Below are 16,795 nucleotides of genomic sequence, written 5' to 3'. Positions count from 1 at the left end.
TATCAGACCTCAGTTTTCCATCCAGCACACACTCCAGCTTCTAAATTCCTCAGTAATGATATTATCTGTTGTGTTTTAAGTGATGGTCAGTCACTGCAGCGGATTCACTAACATCAGTAAAGGTGGATACAAGAAAATTGACAATGCAAGAATTATCAGGAACTCTTACCCATTTTCCTTAATGATAAAAAGATGATTTGTCAGAAATCTCTCTCATTCTTGGAGCCTCTGATACATTCTTCTACCATGGCTGATGAAGCCTTATACTGGACATTTGCATTACAGAAAAGAACTCCTTGGAACAGCTTCACAATGACAATGGAGTATGTTGAAAGACTGAAAAGTAGATGGCTGGCATTAACAGAATGGCTTCAGGCAACCAAGAAACAGCTGCTTTAAAATATAGTTGCATGCTGTGTTCTACACCAGTGCTTCTCAAACTATCTGATGTGGTGGACCGGCAATTTTTTTTTCCAGTGGGCCAGGAACCGGTGCCTGGTTCAGCCGGTGGCAGCAACTGTGTGCAACAGCGCTACACAAATGCACGACCAGCTGTTTCTTTCTCTTTCCTCACCTCGCACGACGTGACGTCACCGGGAGTGTTGGAACATATGAACTGTGGCGCTATGACATATCAGTGTTATGCTTCTGAAAATATATTTCTTTCTTTCCTGGCAACTCGCTGCAGACCGGTGACCAGTGGCTCGCAGACTGGCACCAGTCTGCAGACCACCACTTTGAGAAGCATTGTTCTATACAACAGCTGTGAGAGCATGAGACAGCCTACCTGAGGCCTGGGAGCTGGAGATTCAGACTTTCAGGATGCTTTAAGCTGCCTACAAGATGCCACCAAATAGCAAACATCACCTTATCAGGGATGCCCTTCACACCTAATTCTGAGGAAAGGGAATGGCTTGGACATGCATTCCTGGTGGCACCAATGGGCTGCATCAGGAATGTTTCTCCTATAAGACAGTGGTTTTGCATCCCCTGCATGCTGTTGTGGTTTTAAATAGAATGATGTATGCCAATCAACTGGGGTGCTGCTTGCAGGAAGTCTTGTTCATGTTTTGTCTGCTTTCAATTTTGAACATCGTGAACCTTTTGCTTTAAGTGAATGTCCAATGTGAATGCATCAGCCTAAGCCGGTTAGTTACTTCTATAAAGAGTTTGTACTTTGGGTGGTTGTTTTGTTGTTGTTGTTGTGTTATTTTAAATATCATTCAACTTGTGTTTTACATGTATGGCTATTTTGGGTGCCTGGACCTATACATCTAGCTGAAGGTTCACTGACTATTTGTGTGGCTTGCTGCATATATCTTGTAATCTTTTTAGATGTGTATGAATTTTATGAATTAGAAGACTTTGGCTGCTGGGCAAAAATTAACACAAAAAATTCATATTAAATAAAAATGAATAAGCTCCTTCATTCCCACCCCCTATTAACTCTCAAATTTGATAGATATTGGCCAGCTCCTTGAAGGTTTGGAGGTCAGAGGCACTAAACCTGTAAAGTGAGAAAGATATCAAGCAGAACAAGCAGATACTGTTCACTTTCCATGTTGGCAAAGGTTGGGGTTTTTTTACTTAATAATTGTGTGATGCCACTTTCTGATCAGTATTAGGAGACTCAGGAGGCTAAGTCCTTTTTTCTACCTTCCCTCCCATATGCTTTGGAAGCAGACTTTATAGAACCTCAGTGAGCCAGAGAGAGATTATTACCAAAGGGCATCTGGCTGATTGCTACTCTCGTTAACAAGGGAGGCTAAACAGGGAAGTGCTGATGAGACAAGGTTTAAAATAGCAGCACGATTCAAATATTGTAAGGAAGGCAGTAATATAGTGATCCTGCTGAGCTTGACCTAGGAGTGCTTGCAGAAGAGTAAGGCAGTCACTAACATAACAGACCCTCCAAATTTACGCAATAAAACAGCAAAGAAGATGCATATTACTGAAGGCTAAGGTGGAACACAGGAAGATACACATTTGCAACTATTTAGCACAGGGGTGTCCAACCTTTTTGAATGTGGGGCCAGATCATGAACTTTTCATCACCCAGTGAGCCGGCAAGCCATATTCAAAGACCTCACAGGAAGTGGTTTAGCATCAGGAAGTGATGTCACATGACCTTTGACACCAACGAAGTTGCAGGAAGCGACAATAAAATGGGTCTGGAAATGGGGTTTAAAATCCAAAATAAAAACAATATAAAAGCAAGAATGAAATAATACCAAACACTTGGCTAAAATAAACACTTTTGCTTCTGCTCACTTCTCAATGAATGAAAGAAGCGTAATGCAAGTCAACAGATCAAATGTGGAAAAGATATCAGCCAGAGTAGAAACTAATCAAAGCAACAAAATATGAGCATTTTTGAGAATAATCTTCAAGAAGATTTACTTTTATTGAATTAACAACTTGTTAGTGACACATCTTTAGCAACTAGTAACAAGTTGAACCCCCAATCCCGCACAAAGAGAAACAGAAGCAAACACAATCCAAACACTGGACAGTATTTTTACAAAGATTTTTACCTGCTCCAAATTTACCTTGGAGCCCAGATCATTCATGGTCTATTCTTGAGCATATTGTTCAGTCTCAAAGGAGCAAACAGCACAGCTGCAGGGGGCTCAGCCACAGCTTTCCCTCCCTGGTGCAGCCCGGCCAGCCCATCCCTCCCCTATCAAGCAGTGGCTTCCCCACGTGCTGCTGCACTTTCCCCTTACCCTTGCCAGGTGGTCCCAAAAGGCAGGAGGCTTCACCACCGCTTCTGCTGGCCAGTGCCGACCCAGCCAGGCATCCCCAGCAGCACGTGGGAAGCCAGCTTCAGCCACATGCTGCCCTGCCCAGCCAGGTCAGCACCAGCCAGGAAAAGCAGCATGCAGCTGAAGCCAGCTTCCCACGTGCTGCTGGGGACGGGAGGAGGCCAGCCAGGTCGGCAACAGCCAGCAGAAGCGGCAGCAGAGCCGTGTGCCACTCGGGACTGACCGGTGCAGGCAGGGGGAAAATGCAGCTGATCCCCTGCCGTTCCGGCCGGGCTCGTCCTGTCCCAAGTGGCGCACGACTCCACCGCCGCTTCTGCTGGCCAGTGCAGACCCAGCCGGGCTCCTCCCGTCCCCAGCAGCATGTGGGAAGCCAGTTTCAGCTGCATGCCGCTTTTCCTGGCCAGTGCTGACCCGGCTGGGTCCGTCCCATCTGGAGCAGCATGCAGCTGAAACCAGCTTCCCACGAGCTACTGGGGACAGGAGGAGCCCGGCCAGGTCTGCACCAGTCAGCAGAAGCAGTGGAGCCGTGTGCTGCTTGGGACAGGATGAGCCCAGCCAGAGCGGCAGGGTCTCAGCTGCATTTTCCCCCTGCCTGCACCGGTCAGTCCCGGGTGGCACATGGCTCCGCCACCACTTCTGCTGGCTGGTGCCGACCTGGCTGGCCTACTCCTGTCCCCAGCTGCATGCTGCTCCGGATGGGACAGACCTGCCCGGGTCAGCACCAGCCAGCAGAGGCAGTGGCGGAGCTGTGTGCCGCTCGGGACTGACCAGTGCAGGTAGGGGGAAAGTGCAGCTGAGCCCTGCTGCTCCGGCCAAGATCATCCTGTCCCAAGAGGCACAGGGCTACTCCTCTTCCCATATGCACTGCGTCAGCAACATCAAGCTGATGTGGCGCGTGTGAGAACCTTGTCCCTTCCCCAGCCCTTCAGCAGCCATTAGGAAGGGGTGGGAACGAAAGCAGAACTGCGGGCCGCAGAAAATGCCTCAGTGGGCCACATGTTGGACAAGCCTGATTTAGCAGATTGGAAGGACATAACCCATCTTCAGAAACCAGAAGGAAGCAATATTCCCTAGCAAAAAAGGACAAGACTTTTTTATGTAAAATTCTATTTGATATTGCCTGGGGACATGGTTAAAGTTTGCTGCACTACTAATGCTGTTATGCAATGAGTATTTGGCATTCTGGAAACATTGTTGGGGCATTGTAAACTGCACTTTGTGAGGATGTTACCTGCATGTTGTTTACATATTGCTATGTTTCAGCAGATTGGAAAACACACGTTAAAGATATTACTGATACAGAAAAGTATTTCTAAGATTTATGCTAATGAAAAAAGCCTCCCTGATGGATGTTCTCCTAAGGAGAAAAAAAGCTTAATGAGATTTGTGCTGGTAGCAGATATGCGCTGATGAACTGAATTAATTTCCTGTACGATCAAAAAGCAGCATGTACTTTATAATCAAGCCGTAGAACACAGTTCTCAATAAAAGGCATTTTCATGAGAAGGTGTTCTGTTCTGAATCTGTCGTATCTGGCAAGTGAGTGCACATCATGGTGGAAAGGAAGGCAGTGTACCGAGAGCTGGTCAGGAGGAGCAGCCGGCTGAGAAATCAACAGTGGTGGAGTTGCCGTATAGTGAGATTTCTGTGTTGAGAACACAGCAAGAACTGGGGTGGGGAGCGGGAGACAACTGACTCTACCAGGAGGATAGGAGAGGGTACCAGGAAACAGAGAGTTAGAACTTGAGTGACTAGAAGGTGGCGTCTTGGTTCAGGTCCTGTGTATCAAAGAGTTGCTTGTTTTCAGGTGCATCTTTGTGGAAGTGGCTTCTGCACTCCTTGATATCCTCACTCGCTGGCCATATACAAGAAAAAGTGCAGGTCTATATTGACATCCCATTTCAAAATCCTGCCTAACACTTGGTATTGTGAATAGGTGACTGGAACACTACCAGAGGTCCCATTTTTGCCTTGAACCCTTTTGGATACAGCTTCAAAGCCTTACTTTTGATACAGCACTACATGCCATCCTTTGGCAACCCCTCCAACAGGACAAGGCGACTGAAAACTTTAGCCTGCATACATTTAAAATGGAAAAAAAAAAAAAAAACAGTGACACATGGCTATCTAGAGAAGATAGCTAGGTGACTTTGTCAGGCACACTGATTTCTAGAGCAAGCGTACAATAACAGTACCCAGCAAGATGCCAGATTTCAACTAGGTGATATCCAGTCACTGTGACCCCAATGCAGTAGATGTCATAGGGGGTAAACAGTTGAACAGTTTAAAAAAGACACTGTGCTGTGAAAAGGCTGGAGGATGAGCACACCTATCCATACAGAAACTAATGCAATGAACCTACTCAACATGAAATCACTCACAATTCTATTAGGCATTGTAATTCTGGAAGAGCTTGATAGATACATCAGTGGAAGAAAATGCATGATATGGACACTGCTCTTTTCACATAATGTAACCAGGTTTTCACCAATGTAAATGGCCTCTATGGACAAGTCCATAAAATGTCAACCACTAAGTATCTTTGAAAACAAGTCTACCATTGTTTCTATTCAAAAACTTTTCTTCTTAGATAAGTGCCAGGACTTGAATATTAGTTTCACACTATTATTAGCATATTAATGTATTAGATTTAATTAGTTTTACACATGCACCAAAATTGTTAAGTTCTAGTTGCTGTTATTCCCCTAATTGTGACAGATTCTCAAACTTCCATGAAAAAGTATTAGAAACAAGATTTGTTTGGTGGTATCTTTTACTAAAAAGATAGGGGGAAAATGGTCTGCTTCTGATCTGGGAAGGAAGCAGATGCAGTCTAAGTTAAACAAGAGGAAGAACAATTTCTGCTGTCTAACCCCACTTAAAGAAGTGAGAGAGGTTGGTAGATCAGTGGAACAAAGAGAAGTGATCAAAGGTAGCTACAGAATTAGTTAAAGGAAACTGAAATAGGGTTAATGATGTAAAAGAATAAGACCTTATCTTCAAAATGAAAGAATTGTTATAAATCAGTGAGGTGCAGAGAAGTAAGAAGGAGGAACAGCTAAATTAAAACAAGCCATAATACTATTGTCTGAATTACATCCATTGATTTAATGCCCAGTAAAATTATGAATGTTTGTTCCCAGGCCTGTCTTTTGAGGTACTGTGAAGTTTTCACTTGAGGACAAGGATTGTGAGATCAGAGATGAAATAGCTCTTCTGTGGAAAAAATGCATTCTCACCCGTGACTGTATTTCTGTCCTTTATAAATTTTTTTGAGAGAGTGCCCTGGAATTGCATCACAGACGCAGCAAAAACAATAAAACCATCGGAATCCATGGAAGCTACCCAAGCCTATCACAGAATGGGATATACCTCATCCATGGCACCAACCCTCATGGAAACTATGTAGGTCAAACTAAACAATCATGCTCCAGAATGAACTTTCATAGATCTCCATGAGGGCTAATTGCCCAAATGCTTACCCTGATGCTTTGCAGCCTACATTGAGCTTTGTGCTGCTACAATTGGACTGTTACCTGTGCCCAAGTTTGTTTAACGTTAACTTAGCTATGTCTATGGTACACTGCAGTCACAGGGTACCGTCCAGATGAGCCCGCACGTGCCTCTTACAGAGTCTCAAAATCCTTTGAGACACTGCAAGAGGCATGTGTGGGAACAAAAAAACGTTCCCCATGCTGCAAATTTGCAGGGGGGGAGCAAAGTTAAACCCCTGGATATGGTCAAACTATACCCTGGGGGGAAAAACCGGGCCAGGGCACAGTCCCGGAACATGCCCTGAGGCAACCAGAGGCTCGGTCCTCCACAAAGAAGCTCTGGTAGCCTATGAGAGCATCTCTGTGGTTGGCCCTTTCCCCAGTCCTGAAGCATGCTGCCTGCATGTGCAGGGCAGGCAGTGGTACAAGCTGCACAGACCTGGAACCAGCTTCTGCCAGGTAAGTAGAGGGGGGGGGGGTGCTGGAGGAGGGGTAGGGGACCTAGGGGGAGGCCCCACCCGGTTCTTTCCCTAACTCCCCTTTTGCTCCCCCACCTGCTCTCCCAGCCCCCGCACTCACCAGCAGCATCAGAGAAGGAGCAGGAGGCTGGAGAGAGCAAGGGAATGTCTCCAGCTCATTTCCAGGGGCTTGTCTCCAGCCTCCTGCTGGTCTCCAGCCCCTGTTCATTCTCCTGCTTGTCTCCAACCTCAGGAGGCTGGAGATGAGCAGGAGAATGAGCAGGAGGGTAGAGAGGAGCCCCTGGAGACAAGCTGGAGACATTCCCCTGTTGTATCCAGGCTCCTGCTCATTCCCCTGTTCTCTCCAGCCTCCCAAGACTGGAGACAAGCAGGAGAACAAGCAGGGGGCTGGAGAGACCAGGAGGCTGGAGATAAGCCCCTGGAAATGAGTTGGAGACATTCCCCTGCTCTCTCCAACCTCCTGCTCCTTCTCTGCTGCCACTGGTGAGTGTGGGGAGCCTGGGAGAGCAAGCAGGGAGCTGGGGGGACAAACAGGGAGCAGGGGGAATGAATGGGGGTGGGGATGAGGGGGAATGAGCCTCCTGCTCATTCTCCTATTCTCTCCAGCCTCCTGCTTGTTCTCCTGCTCCTCTCTAGGCTCTGGAGGCTGGAGAGGAGCAGGGGAATGAGCAGGGGGCTGGAGACCAACAAGGGGCCTGGGGGGGAGCTGGGACCCTGTAGGCAGGGTAGTCTGCTGTGTGGGGGCGTTCTGCCCTGTGGGAGGCAGGGGACCATTAGCGGTGTGTAGAGGGTGCACATGGGTGCACATGCACCCCCCGAGTGTAGTGGCACACCCCTTCAGAAAAGGCGCCATCAACACTGATAGCAGCACCTGTGGGTAGTTGCCACTTGGCGCCCCCCCCGCCGGTGTTGTCATCTGCGGGCAGTCAGCGATTGCCACTGGCCACTGCTGTCACTGCCAGGGGCGTCTGCGGATGGTTGCCAACCCCTGGTCAGTGCTCACCACCCCTCCCCCCACCGTCAAAAGTGCTGGCAGCATCTGCAAGAGCTCCCCGCTTACTGCTGCCGCCATACTCCCACCACCACCAACACTGCCATGACCCCCCCAGCCACCGGGGCCACATGGGATTCATACAGGGGACCCATACTTCCTAAGCAGCATGCACACCCACAGTTCTCCCACACCTACCCACGCACTGACTTGCATCCCCGCCACCCACATCCCCCCAGCCCCCTTCCCACCTCTTCTGCAAACCCCACATCCCCCCATCACGCACCCACCATGTGATAAGAAAACCAAAAGCAAACATTAAAACATATAGTTATTTAGGATTTATTTTATTGTGATGCTAGAGACAGTGGTAGGCTTCCAAATTTCTTTAACATTGTAAATATAACAATAAAACATCAACCATCTGATCAATCCCCCCCTTTTGTTCTAATTGTGAAAGAATGTTGATTTTGGGTATTTTAAAAAGTGAATTTGGGATGTTGCTTCAGCAGTCTGGCTGACACCAGGGGCTAGTGTCCCCAGATACCAAGTGCCTGGGCCTCAGAAGTTCCTGAGGGCAAGTAGCCCTGAGCTGCTCGCCAGGGCAGGTTTTTACATTGCTGGCCCCAGCACAGGTGCTGGCCCCAGGCTCTAGCTCCCCCTGGCTGCAGATCCAGGAGGAGCCAGGCAGGGTTATTTGCACAAGTAATTTATATGATAAAAAAATCTTAAGAGTGCACATTTGTTTGGACTTCATATTTACTTTGTCAGAAAAAGAAATGGTTAAGAATGTGTTTTAACAGGATTGCAGAGTAATTCATATATAATCCATACTACTGATAAAGATTTTGTGCAATCCTGTTTCTTCTGAACTCCTTAATCTCCTTAACATATTCATAACTGTGTTCAATTGAAGACTCCTCGTATTGCAAATGTTACTGCTGAACCATTTACACAAGATTACAAGCTCTATTTATATTAGAAAGTCTCAGTAAGATGTTCGTTAAATATGATTCATGAAAAGGAATTTAATAATTATTATGATGAATCTTGAATCTACCATTATTTGACAGGTTTTGTTATACAAATGTTGCATTTCAGAGAGGTGATCCATGTCTGTATTTGATCTTTGATACCAGTAAGGTTCAGCATCAGTAATTCTTTAATATCAAAGAAAAATGTAATCCAATGACTTCCTCAGTTACCTTGCAATCTGTCTACCCTATCTAGCTATTATACAATGCCTCACTGCTTCTCTTCAGGATCACACACCCAAATCTTGTCAGTTGCTAGTTCATAGCATCTTCAAAAAACAGACTTCACTCTCTACCCACATCTTCAAAACTCTCATCCAGGCCATTCTGTCAATGGTAAATAGCAAATGGAAGATTCTCCTCAGACTTTACCAATCTCCATCTCAGGTCAACTCCAATGACTGACTCCAACTCCTAGGCAGGCACTCTAATCATGCTACTTCTCCCTTTTAGATTCCCTCAAGCAGGTCCCTCTTTTCCATTAAATAAACCTCATGTCCTAACCTTTAAGTTCCCTCAAGATCTTGTCTAGCGATCAAACCACACTCTGCGTACCCCACTCTTACTGGGCTCTATCGCCTACCAGTCTATTTTTCTATAGCACATGTGTATGTTTGTCAGTGTTGGACTTCTAAGTAAGGTCCAATGTTGAAGGTTTGGAAAGGGATTTCCAAACCTGTCTGTACAGCCTTCAAATCTTTGTTTTCCTTCAAATCTTTCCTCAACACCCACCTCTACAAAGATGTCTATATTAAACTGCAACATGAAAATGGCTTGGCATGGACTGCTACCACCAATGTCCTCTCTTGTTTATTTAGGTCTTTAAAAAAAAAAACCCACCTGCTTTATTTTTTCTCTTTCTTTTTCCCTTGCCCTTATGTTAAGCCAGAAGCAGCAGCTTTAATAGCTTTACCCATAATCATTAGGGCCAATTCTGTTTATTTTTTGCTTCATCTATTTCATATCGATGAGGATTAACACTATTCTTGTCACCATAGGATTCAAGTGACCCACCATTATTAGCAGATTTTTTATTAGAGCTATGCAGAGGATAGAAATTACATTTTGTGAAAGGTTAAGTATTCTGAAATATTGGTTCATTTTAAAACAGAATGAATGAATTCTAAAAATTTTTAAAGTCTCTACAAAGATTCTGTTTAAAAAGGCTTTGGATTAACTCAAGTGTTTCATTTACCCTTTTGGTTGTTTATGAAACAGAAAATAAATTTCAAAACATTCTTTCAAAAAAATGTCAAAATAAGACAATCTAATTTAACCTTGTCAGAACTGTCTATTTTTCTCCAAAATATTTTCACAAGATCAACACAATTTGCACTAAGCACTGCGATTTCATGGCAATGCATGTTCTGAATGACAAAGGTTCCACTGTAGGTCTCCCATCTAACCCTATTTTTTATCATTACAACATAACAGAGGGAAAGAAGCTCAAAATGTGGAGCAAAGAAAGGATATATATTAGCAAACTATCCAACCACACACCTATAGCTGAACTAGACAGTAAAACCAGATGTCCATTTTCAGTTCTATAATCCATAAAACCGGCCTCACTATTTTTTTTTTAGCGCACATAGTTTTTCATGGAACACCACAGTCTAATATCTGGTCCTTGGTAACAGATATGGGTTACTTTAAAATTTTAAAACTAAGGCATACTGACACTTCATTCGGTTAACCTTTAATGTTAACCTGAAACTCCTATTGGCATAGCCTCAGAACTCAGCCCCTAATACAATGCGTCTCAGTGATGCACTCAAACCTTTTATACTACTGGACAGGAGCTAAGACAACCCATTTGGTCTGTGACAAGAGTGACAGAACAGAGTCTCTTTGCTGAGTTCTACGAAGTACCACTGAGCTGAAGCAGAGGGGCCTTGAGGTCTTGGAAAGGTATTGCTCTTTCCTCTCTGTGCTTGAGAAGCTGATTATTAAAAATGATACTAAGAGCAATATAATGCATATGAAAATAATACTAAAGGGAAATCTCCTATCTCTTCTTTACAAATCTCATTTCCCTCATACACCTAAGCCTAGCCAGAGTTTTTCATCAACGTTCATTAATACTCTTAAGAAATCCAGTTTCTCCCCTCAAAGTTCTGTAAACTAACCAACAAGGGAACCTGTTCCTTCTAAGCTTTGCCCGCCAGCATTTAAACAAAAGTAAAATATATTAATTAGGGAATTAATAAACTTCTTGCTGTAATACATGAATCGGCTTTAATCACCAACTGCGTGGCAACCATTACACCAGTAATTGTAAGGGGGCATTGTGTGCACACACGACTCCTGACCTACGTGAATTCAACAGATGTCATGTAAACACACATTTTTCAAGAGTGGATTTGGAGAAACCTGACATTCACCTATATAACTGACAAAATTCTTTCAAGATTATGCATTGTAGAGCAATATACACAGTAAAAACAAGGACGAGCTAAAAATTTAAGCTTTAAGCACTAAAAACCTCAGCCACAGACTTCAAAATAACTGAGAATTGACCAAAATAAGGTCAGGTGTAGAGATGCTCCATACTGCAAGTGACACAGATTATACCATAAGACTCAGGTCAGAAACTGAACGTAACAGACAGAAAACAGACTGTGTTCTACAGATAAACCGGAGCGGAGTTGACTTGCATAACAATAGCAAGATTTTGTATACAATTTGCAACTTCAAAGCTAGCCAACATAAAGGCCTGAATTAAGCAGCAATTTGAGACAAACAACAACAAAATTCAAGCTTCATTTTGCACAATATAGGTCATAAAGCAAACAGGAGAGAAAGCAGCAACTCCTCAAAGTACTGCTACAATTGGCCAGCACCGGGATGACCCAATAGGAGCCAGAGTTCTGGCAGGAAGAAAGGTTAAAAAATCAGAAGTATTAAAAGTAAAACAAGACAGATCTGTTGTTTGTAAGAAGAGGGTAATGTATGTGAAGTGCATACACAGTTGGTCCAATAAAAGATATCACCCTAAGAAATCCTTGCCTCTCGCCTGAAGTGTATAAACTCATGACCAAAGAGAATGCACAGATCCCTGAAAAAAGAAACAGGATCCAAACATAACCTTTTAAAAGCAATAGCAAATGATGGAACCAGAGCATTAGAACCAAGAAATATCACTTCACATTTCAAAATACTCTTGCTCTCTGTACCTGAAGCTTTGCACAACTCCAGGCTAATCCAAACCCTCCAAGGCCACCCTCTGACAAAGATCCCTTCTTATTCCCCCTATTTTGTCATCTCTGCCCATACTACTCCATATAAATAGACTTACAAGCTTCAAGAAACTTCTCAAATTCACATACTCCATGATGCTTTCAAGACTGACCGGGCTGTGACACTGCATTACATTCAGTTATTATGACTGCTTTATACTTGTACTTTTACATTTTAAAACCTTTCCCAATCAGGGGTGGGCAAAATAAGGCACGGGCCAGGTCCAACCTGACAAGGCATTTGGGGGGGCCTGAGATGGGATCCTTAGCCCCACCCAGACCAGGTGTAAGGGGCAGCTCAGGTCATGGCGCATGGGGCTGGGATGGTGTGGCAGACAGACCAGACTCCATTTCCCAGCAGCCCCTGCAGCAGCGGCTCCTTCTGGCTGCTGGACCTGGTCCTGCTGCCTGGGCATTCCAGCCTGTCCCCCCAGCACCCACCACCAGAGGCGCTGAACAGAGGAGGTGGGCAGGGTCTCCATGGAGACCATCTGGGACCCTCATGGGCAGGGTATGTGACTAAGCAGATGGGATGGGGCACAGGCAGGCAGGGAGCAGAATCCAGGATCAGGACAGGTGGGGTGGGGCTGGGATTACAGGGTAGTGACAGCGGGGGACTGGGGCCCGGCACAGAGTTGTGGTCTGCTCCCCACAAGCCCCTGCCCACAGAAACAGTGCCCACCGCAGAAACATAGAGACTGGATCATGACTCTGCCCCAGGCTCCAGCTCCAGCCCCATGATCCCAATCCCAGCTCTGGTCCCGCCTACCCATCCTGCTCCCAGATACCATTCCCTGCCCACAGCCCCATCCCATCCGCCCAGCCAAGCATGGGGCCGCTTAGGAAGTTTTAGTGAGCTGTTGAGGGTGAAGGGGTGCTGACCCAGCATGGTGGGTGTGGGGAGTGTTGACCTGGCCTGTGACAGCTCTCTAAAACTCCCTAAGTGGCCCTCCGGCCAAAATAACTGCCCACCCCTGAACTATACTCACAAAGAGACTTGCATACCTAACTGCCAGTCCTGTTATCCAACATACGGCTTACAACAGTAAGGCAAATTACCAAACCATTTGTTCTATCCTCTAGAACAGGGATTCTCAACTTTTCTCATACCAGGACCCATTTGCCAAGATCAATGGCTTGTCCCAACTCACACCATGCTGGCACTGCCGGTGCCCGACCCACAGTCCTCTCCCCCGCCCCCCGGGACCCTGTTGGTGCCCCTCAACCCCAAGCCACAGCCCCCTGGCCTTGCTGGCCCCCCCAACCCTATTGGTGCCCCTCACCCCCAAGCCACAATTCCCTGGCCCCCAGGGCCATGTTGGTGTACCTCACTCCCGATCCATAGTCCCTTCCCCCCCAGCCCTGCCAGAGGGAGCCCCCACCTGCTCCCATCCTGTTTGGGCCAGAGTGCAAGCAGTGAGTTGAGGCCCCTGCTTGTATGCCTTCTGGCCCCATGCTGCTGGCCCAGGCAAGCAGCTCCCCACTGCAAAGGACCATCCCCACCTCCTTCCCCCCTTGAAGGGCCAAGCATCTTCTCCCGCCACTCCCCCTACCCTGGCGCAGCCCTGTGCCAGGCCACCATCCACACACACACACACACACACACACACACACACACACACACACGTGTCCCCCCCGACTCCACAGAGTCCTCTGGATGTCCACCCCCTCACTCCCCATACTTACCTGTGTCCAGCAGCTGGGGCTGTTCCCATGACCAGGCCTTGCTCTATGCTGGCCATGTGCAACTCCCCGCACAGATGCACATGCGCCCGCTGCCTCCGATTACCCCAAGCAGCAGCTTGCAGGCTGGAATGCTGCCAGCCCGCAAGAGAAAACCTGTACTTTCATGGGTTTTTCTGGGAACCTGCTCGCAACCCTTTAAAATATTCTTGCGACCACTTTTGGGTTACAACTCACCAGTTAAGAAATGCTGCTCTAGAAGATCATGTGTACTGGACCACATTTCATTTGGTTCACAATTCAAATTCTGTGAAAACCAAGGCCAAAAGCAACATCTCCATAATGTTATCAAGTGTTTCAAAAGAGAAAACTTAAGGGGAAAAAAACCCCACATTACTGTGCTACATCTAAAACCAAGAACTAAAGCCCTTTCAACACATCACATGTATTACACAATTAATGAGTTAACTGTACAATTAATTTAGACCAGCTACACCTGCAAAGTATCTATCATGCTGTAAAAATGTCCACCCAGCTATGAAGTCAGAGCTAGAAAATGTATAATAACTTTAGAACTGGTCTAATACCCCTCACAGGTAGTTGGGTAGTCTTGTTTATGATAGATTTCCGGTGTCCATTCATTATCAAAGACAAGAATACCCAACTACCTGCGAGGGGGCACATTTCTCACAAGAAAACCACTCTCCTCTCCAAGCTCTCAGCTCTAATCCTCATTTACAATTTACAAAACACTTTTCACAGACAAGCCTATGAACTTCACTTCATCAACCTACTGGATATAAAAAATCATGGACTAAATATAAACACTGGATTTATGAAACATTATAACATGCCTAACATCTGACTCCCCAGTACCTCTCTGCTATTTACCAGCTACATTAATTCCCCCCTAATCCCCAGCCTGTCTCTCACCCACTGACTCCTCAACTTACATCTTCACTGACTGTCTTGCAAATATACCAGCCCAGCCTCTGGCTTTTTCCCTATTCACTCCACGCAGGAAAAGCATGCACCAACTCACTGGTGGCGCATAGTGAGTATACACAGGTGCAAATGCACCCCAAGACTGGCTATGCCCCGCCTGAGAAAAATGCCAGCAGCACTTCCGGGTTTGATGCCAGGCAACCCGGACACAGGCTTCTAAAGCAGGGGGAGGGGCACGCCGGGCTTGCAGCTGGCCTTGCAGCCAGCCCAGCACAGCAAGCACAGGCAAGTAGGTAAGGTTTTTTCTTTGGAAGCAGGGGAGGTGGAAATCAAGACCCCCACAGTATAGGAGGGAGCGGGATAAAGATAGGGACAGGGATGAATAATTTGCCCCTGCCCCTGCCCTGCTCCCTGCTGCACTGCGGGGACTGTCTTACAACCCGGCCCAGCCAGGACCCCTTTCACCATGAACGGGGTCCTGGCGAGGCTGGGTCGTGGGGCAATTGGAGCCTAGTGGCTCCTGCACCTTGCTGCAGCCTTTGAAAGCAGCATGGCACCATGTGTGTCCCGCTGCTGTATGGGCTGGGAAGCAAGGCACAAGGCGCTGTGCTGCACCACTTTCAAAGGCTGCAGTGAGGCATGGAAGCACAGAGCAGGCAGAGCCCAGCTTGTCTCACAGCTGCAGGCCTCCCTTGCCCTGCACAAAGATTTTTTTTTCCCCCTCTGCCCCCAGCTCCCCTATCTGCGATCAGCCGCTGGGGGATCCCCCATCTCCCGGTCAGCGATCATCCACTGGTGCCCCCCCAGTATTAGGAGGCACCAGTCACCCATGCACCAACTGCAGATTTAAACCCATCTTCATTCACTGCCCATCTTGCCTGCATACAAGCCTCTGGCTCCTTTACCATTCCTTCCATCCAGGAAGAGCACACACACCAACTGCAGATGCTTCCTCAGCCTGATGAAGGGTTTTTAAACCTAAAAGCTTGCTAAGAAAATGTTTTCCAACTATTTGAGTTGGTCTAATAAAATATATAAGATTTACCCAAACAACCTTGTCTGCTTATGTCCTTATACCAACATGGCTACAACCTGTACTCCTATATTCAAGTCAGAAAGGGCATAATGCCAATAGCCTACATATCCCAAATACAATTCAATTAAATCCAAAACTGAATTTAAAACAGAAGCAAATCCAAATTGAAAATAAACTGAGCTCAGAACCCAGCGACTCCAAGACCCAACCAGACGTGCCCTAGTGTCCACCTCTTACACAGGGCCTTAGTGCTAGCCCCTTCAGCAAAACCCACGAGTGAAAACACTGCGTAGAAACCGAACAGGAGCAGGATGGGCAGCAAGAATTCACATGTAGCTCCCTTTTTTTTCCTGCCCCTGCCCTTTAGGCAAGTACCCAACCAGTTGAAGGTGGGAAGGGACCCTGGACAGGCCTAGTCCAACGCCCTACTCAAAAATGAGGCCGTGTTTAAAGAAAACTGATGGCGAAGAGGCGAGAAAGCAGCCATTGGGAAGCAGAACAATCGGTTATTAACAACGGGGCAGATACTATAGGATCTCACCCCCACCCCAGACCCCGGGGACCAGCAGGGGCGCTGGACCCTGACCCCGCAGCAGGCAGCGGAGGCCTCGCGTCACGCGCCTGCCGAGGCTGCCCCGAGCGAGACGGGCCCAGCCGCGGCGGCCCCTGCACCAGGACGCGACCGGGGTCCCCCCGAGCCCCGCCTGCATCGGGCGGGGGCTCACCCGCGCCTGTCGCTCCAGCTGGGAGTGGAGACTGGAGCCCTTGAGCCTCTGCACGATGTGCGCGATGGCGAGGGAGAGCCCGCTGTCCTGGTCCAGCATCATCGCCGCGCGCGGCCGCCCGGGCCGCTTTCACGGGGGCACCGCTCGCTCCCTCGTCTCCTAGCGACCGCGGGCGCAGGTCCGGGCGCGGGCGGCTCCGGCCGGATCCCGCCTCCCCGCCGAAGAGTTCCGGCGCGTCTGCCCCGCCCGCGCGCCAGGCTCCGCCCCCCGGCCCTGCTGAGCCGGGAGAGCGGCTGTGGCCCGAGGCCGGGGTCTCGCCCGCGGGCCTGCTCTGCCTCCCTGCCGCTGCTCCGAGCAGTAGGGCCCCAGCCAGGGCCCGAGGCCTCACCCCAGCCAGCCCCCAGGCG

At 47.6% G+C, this 16,795-nt stretch overlaps 1 protein-coding gene across 1 annotated transcript in view; it reads right to left on the bottom strand.

Moving 5' to 3' along the window:
* TBC1D19 (TBC1 domain family member 19) overlaps nt 1-16,578 on the bottom strand; it is a 107,865-nt gene extending 91,287 nt beyond the window's left edge. Inside the window, exon 1 of the mRNA XM_006260437.4 lies at nt 16,389-16,578. Within this exon, the coding sequence (XP_006260499.1) occupies nt 16,389-16,490 (102 nt within the window). The 5' untranslated portion in view covers nt 16,491-16,578. The remainder of the gene's footprint in view (nt 1-16,388) is intronic.
* Between the last annotated feature and the right edge of the window lie 217 nt (nt 16,579-16,795).

Source organism: Alligator mississippiensis, chromosome 2 (assembly GCF_030867095.1).
Source record: "Alligator mississippiensis isolate rAllMis1 chromosome 2, rAllMis1, whole genome shotgun sequence".
In the NCBI taxonomy this organism is placed as follows: domain Eukaryota; kingdom Metazoa; phylum Chordata; order Crocodylia; family Alligatoridae; genus Alligator; species Alligator mississippiensis.
Note: the sequence above shows the minus strand (reverse complement) of the source record. Positions and strands in the feature narration are given on the sequence as shown.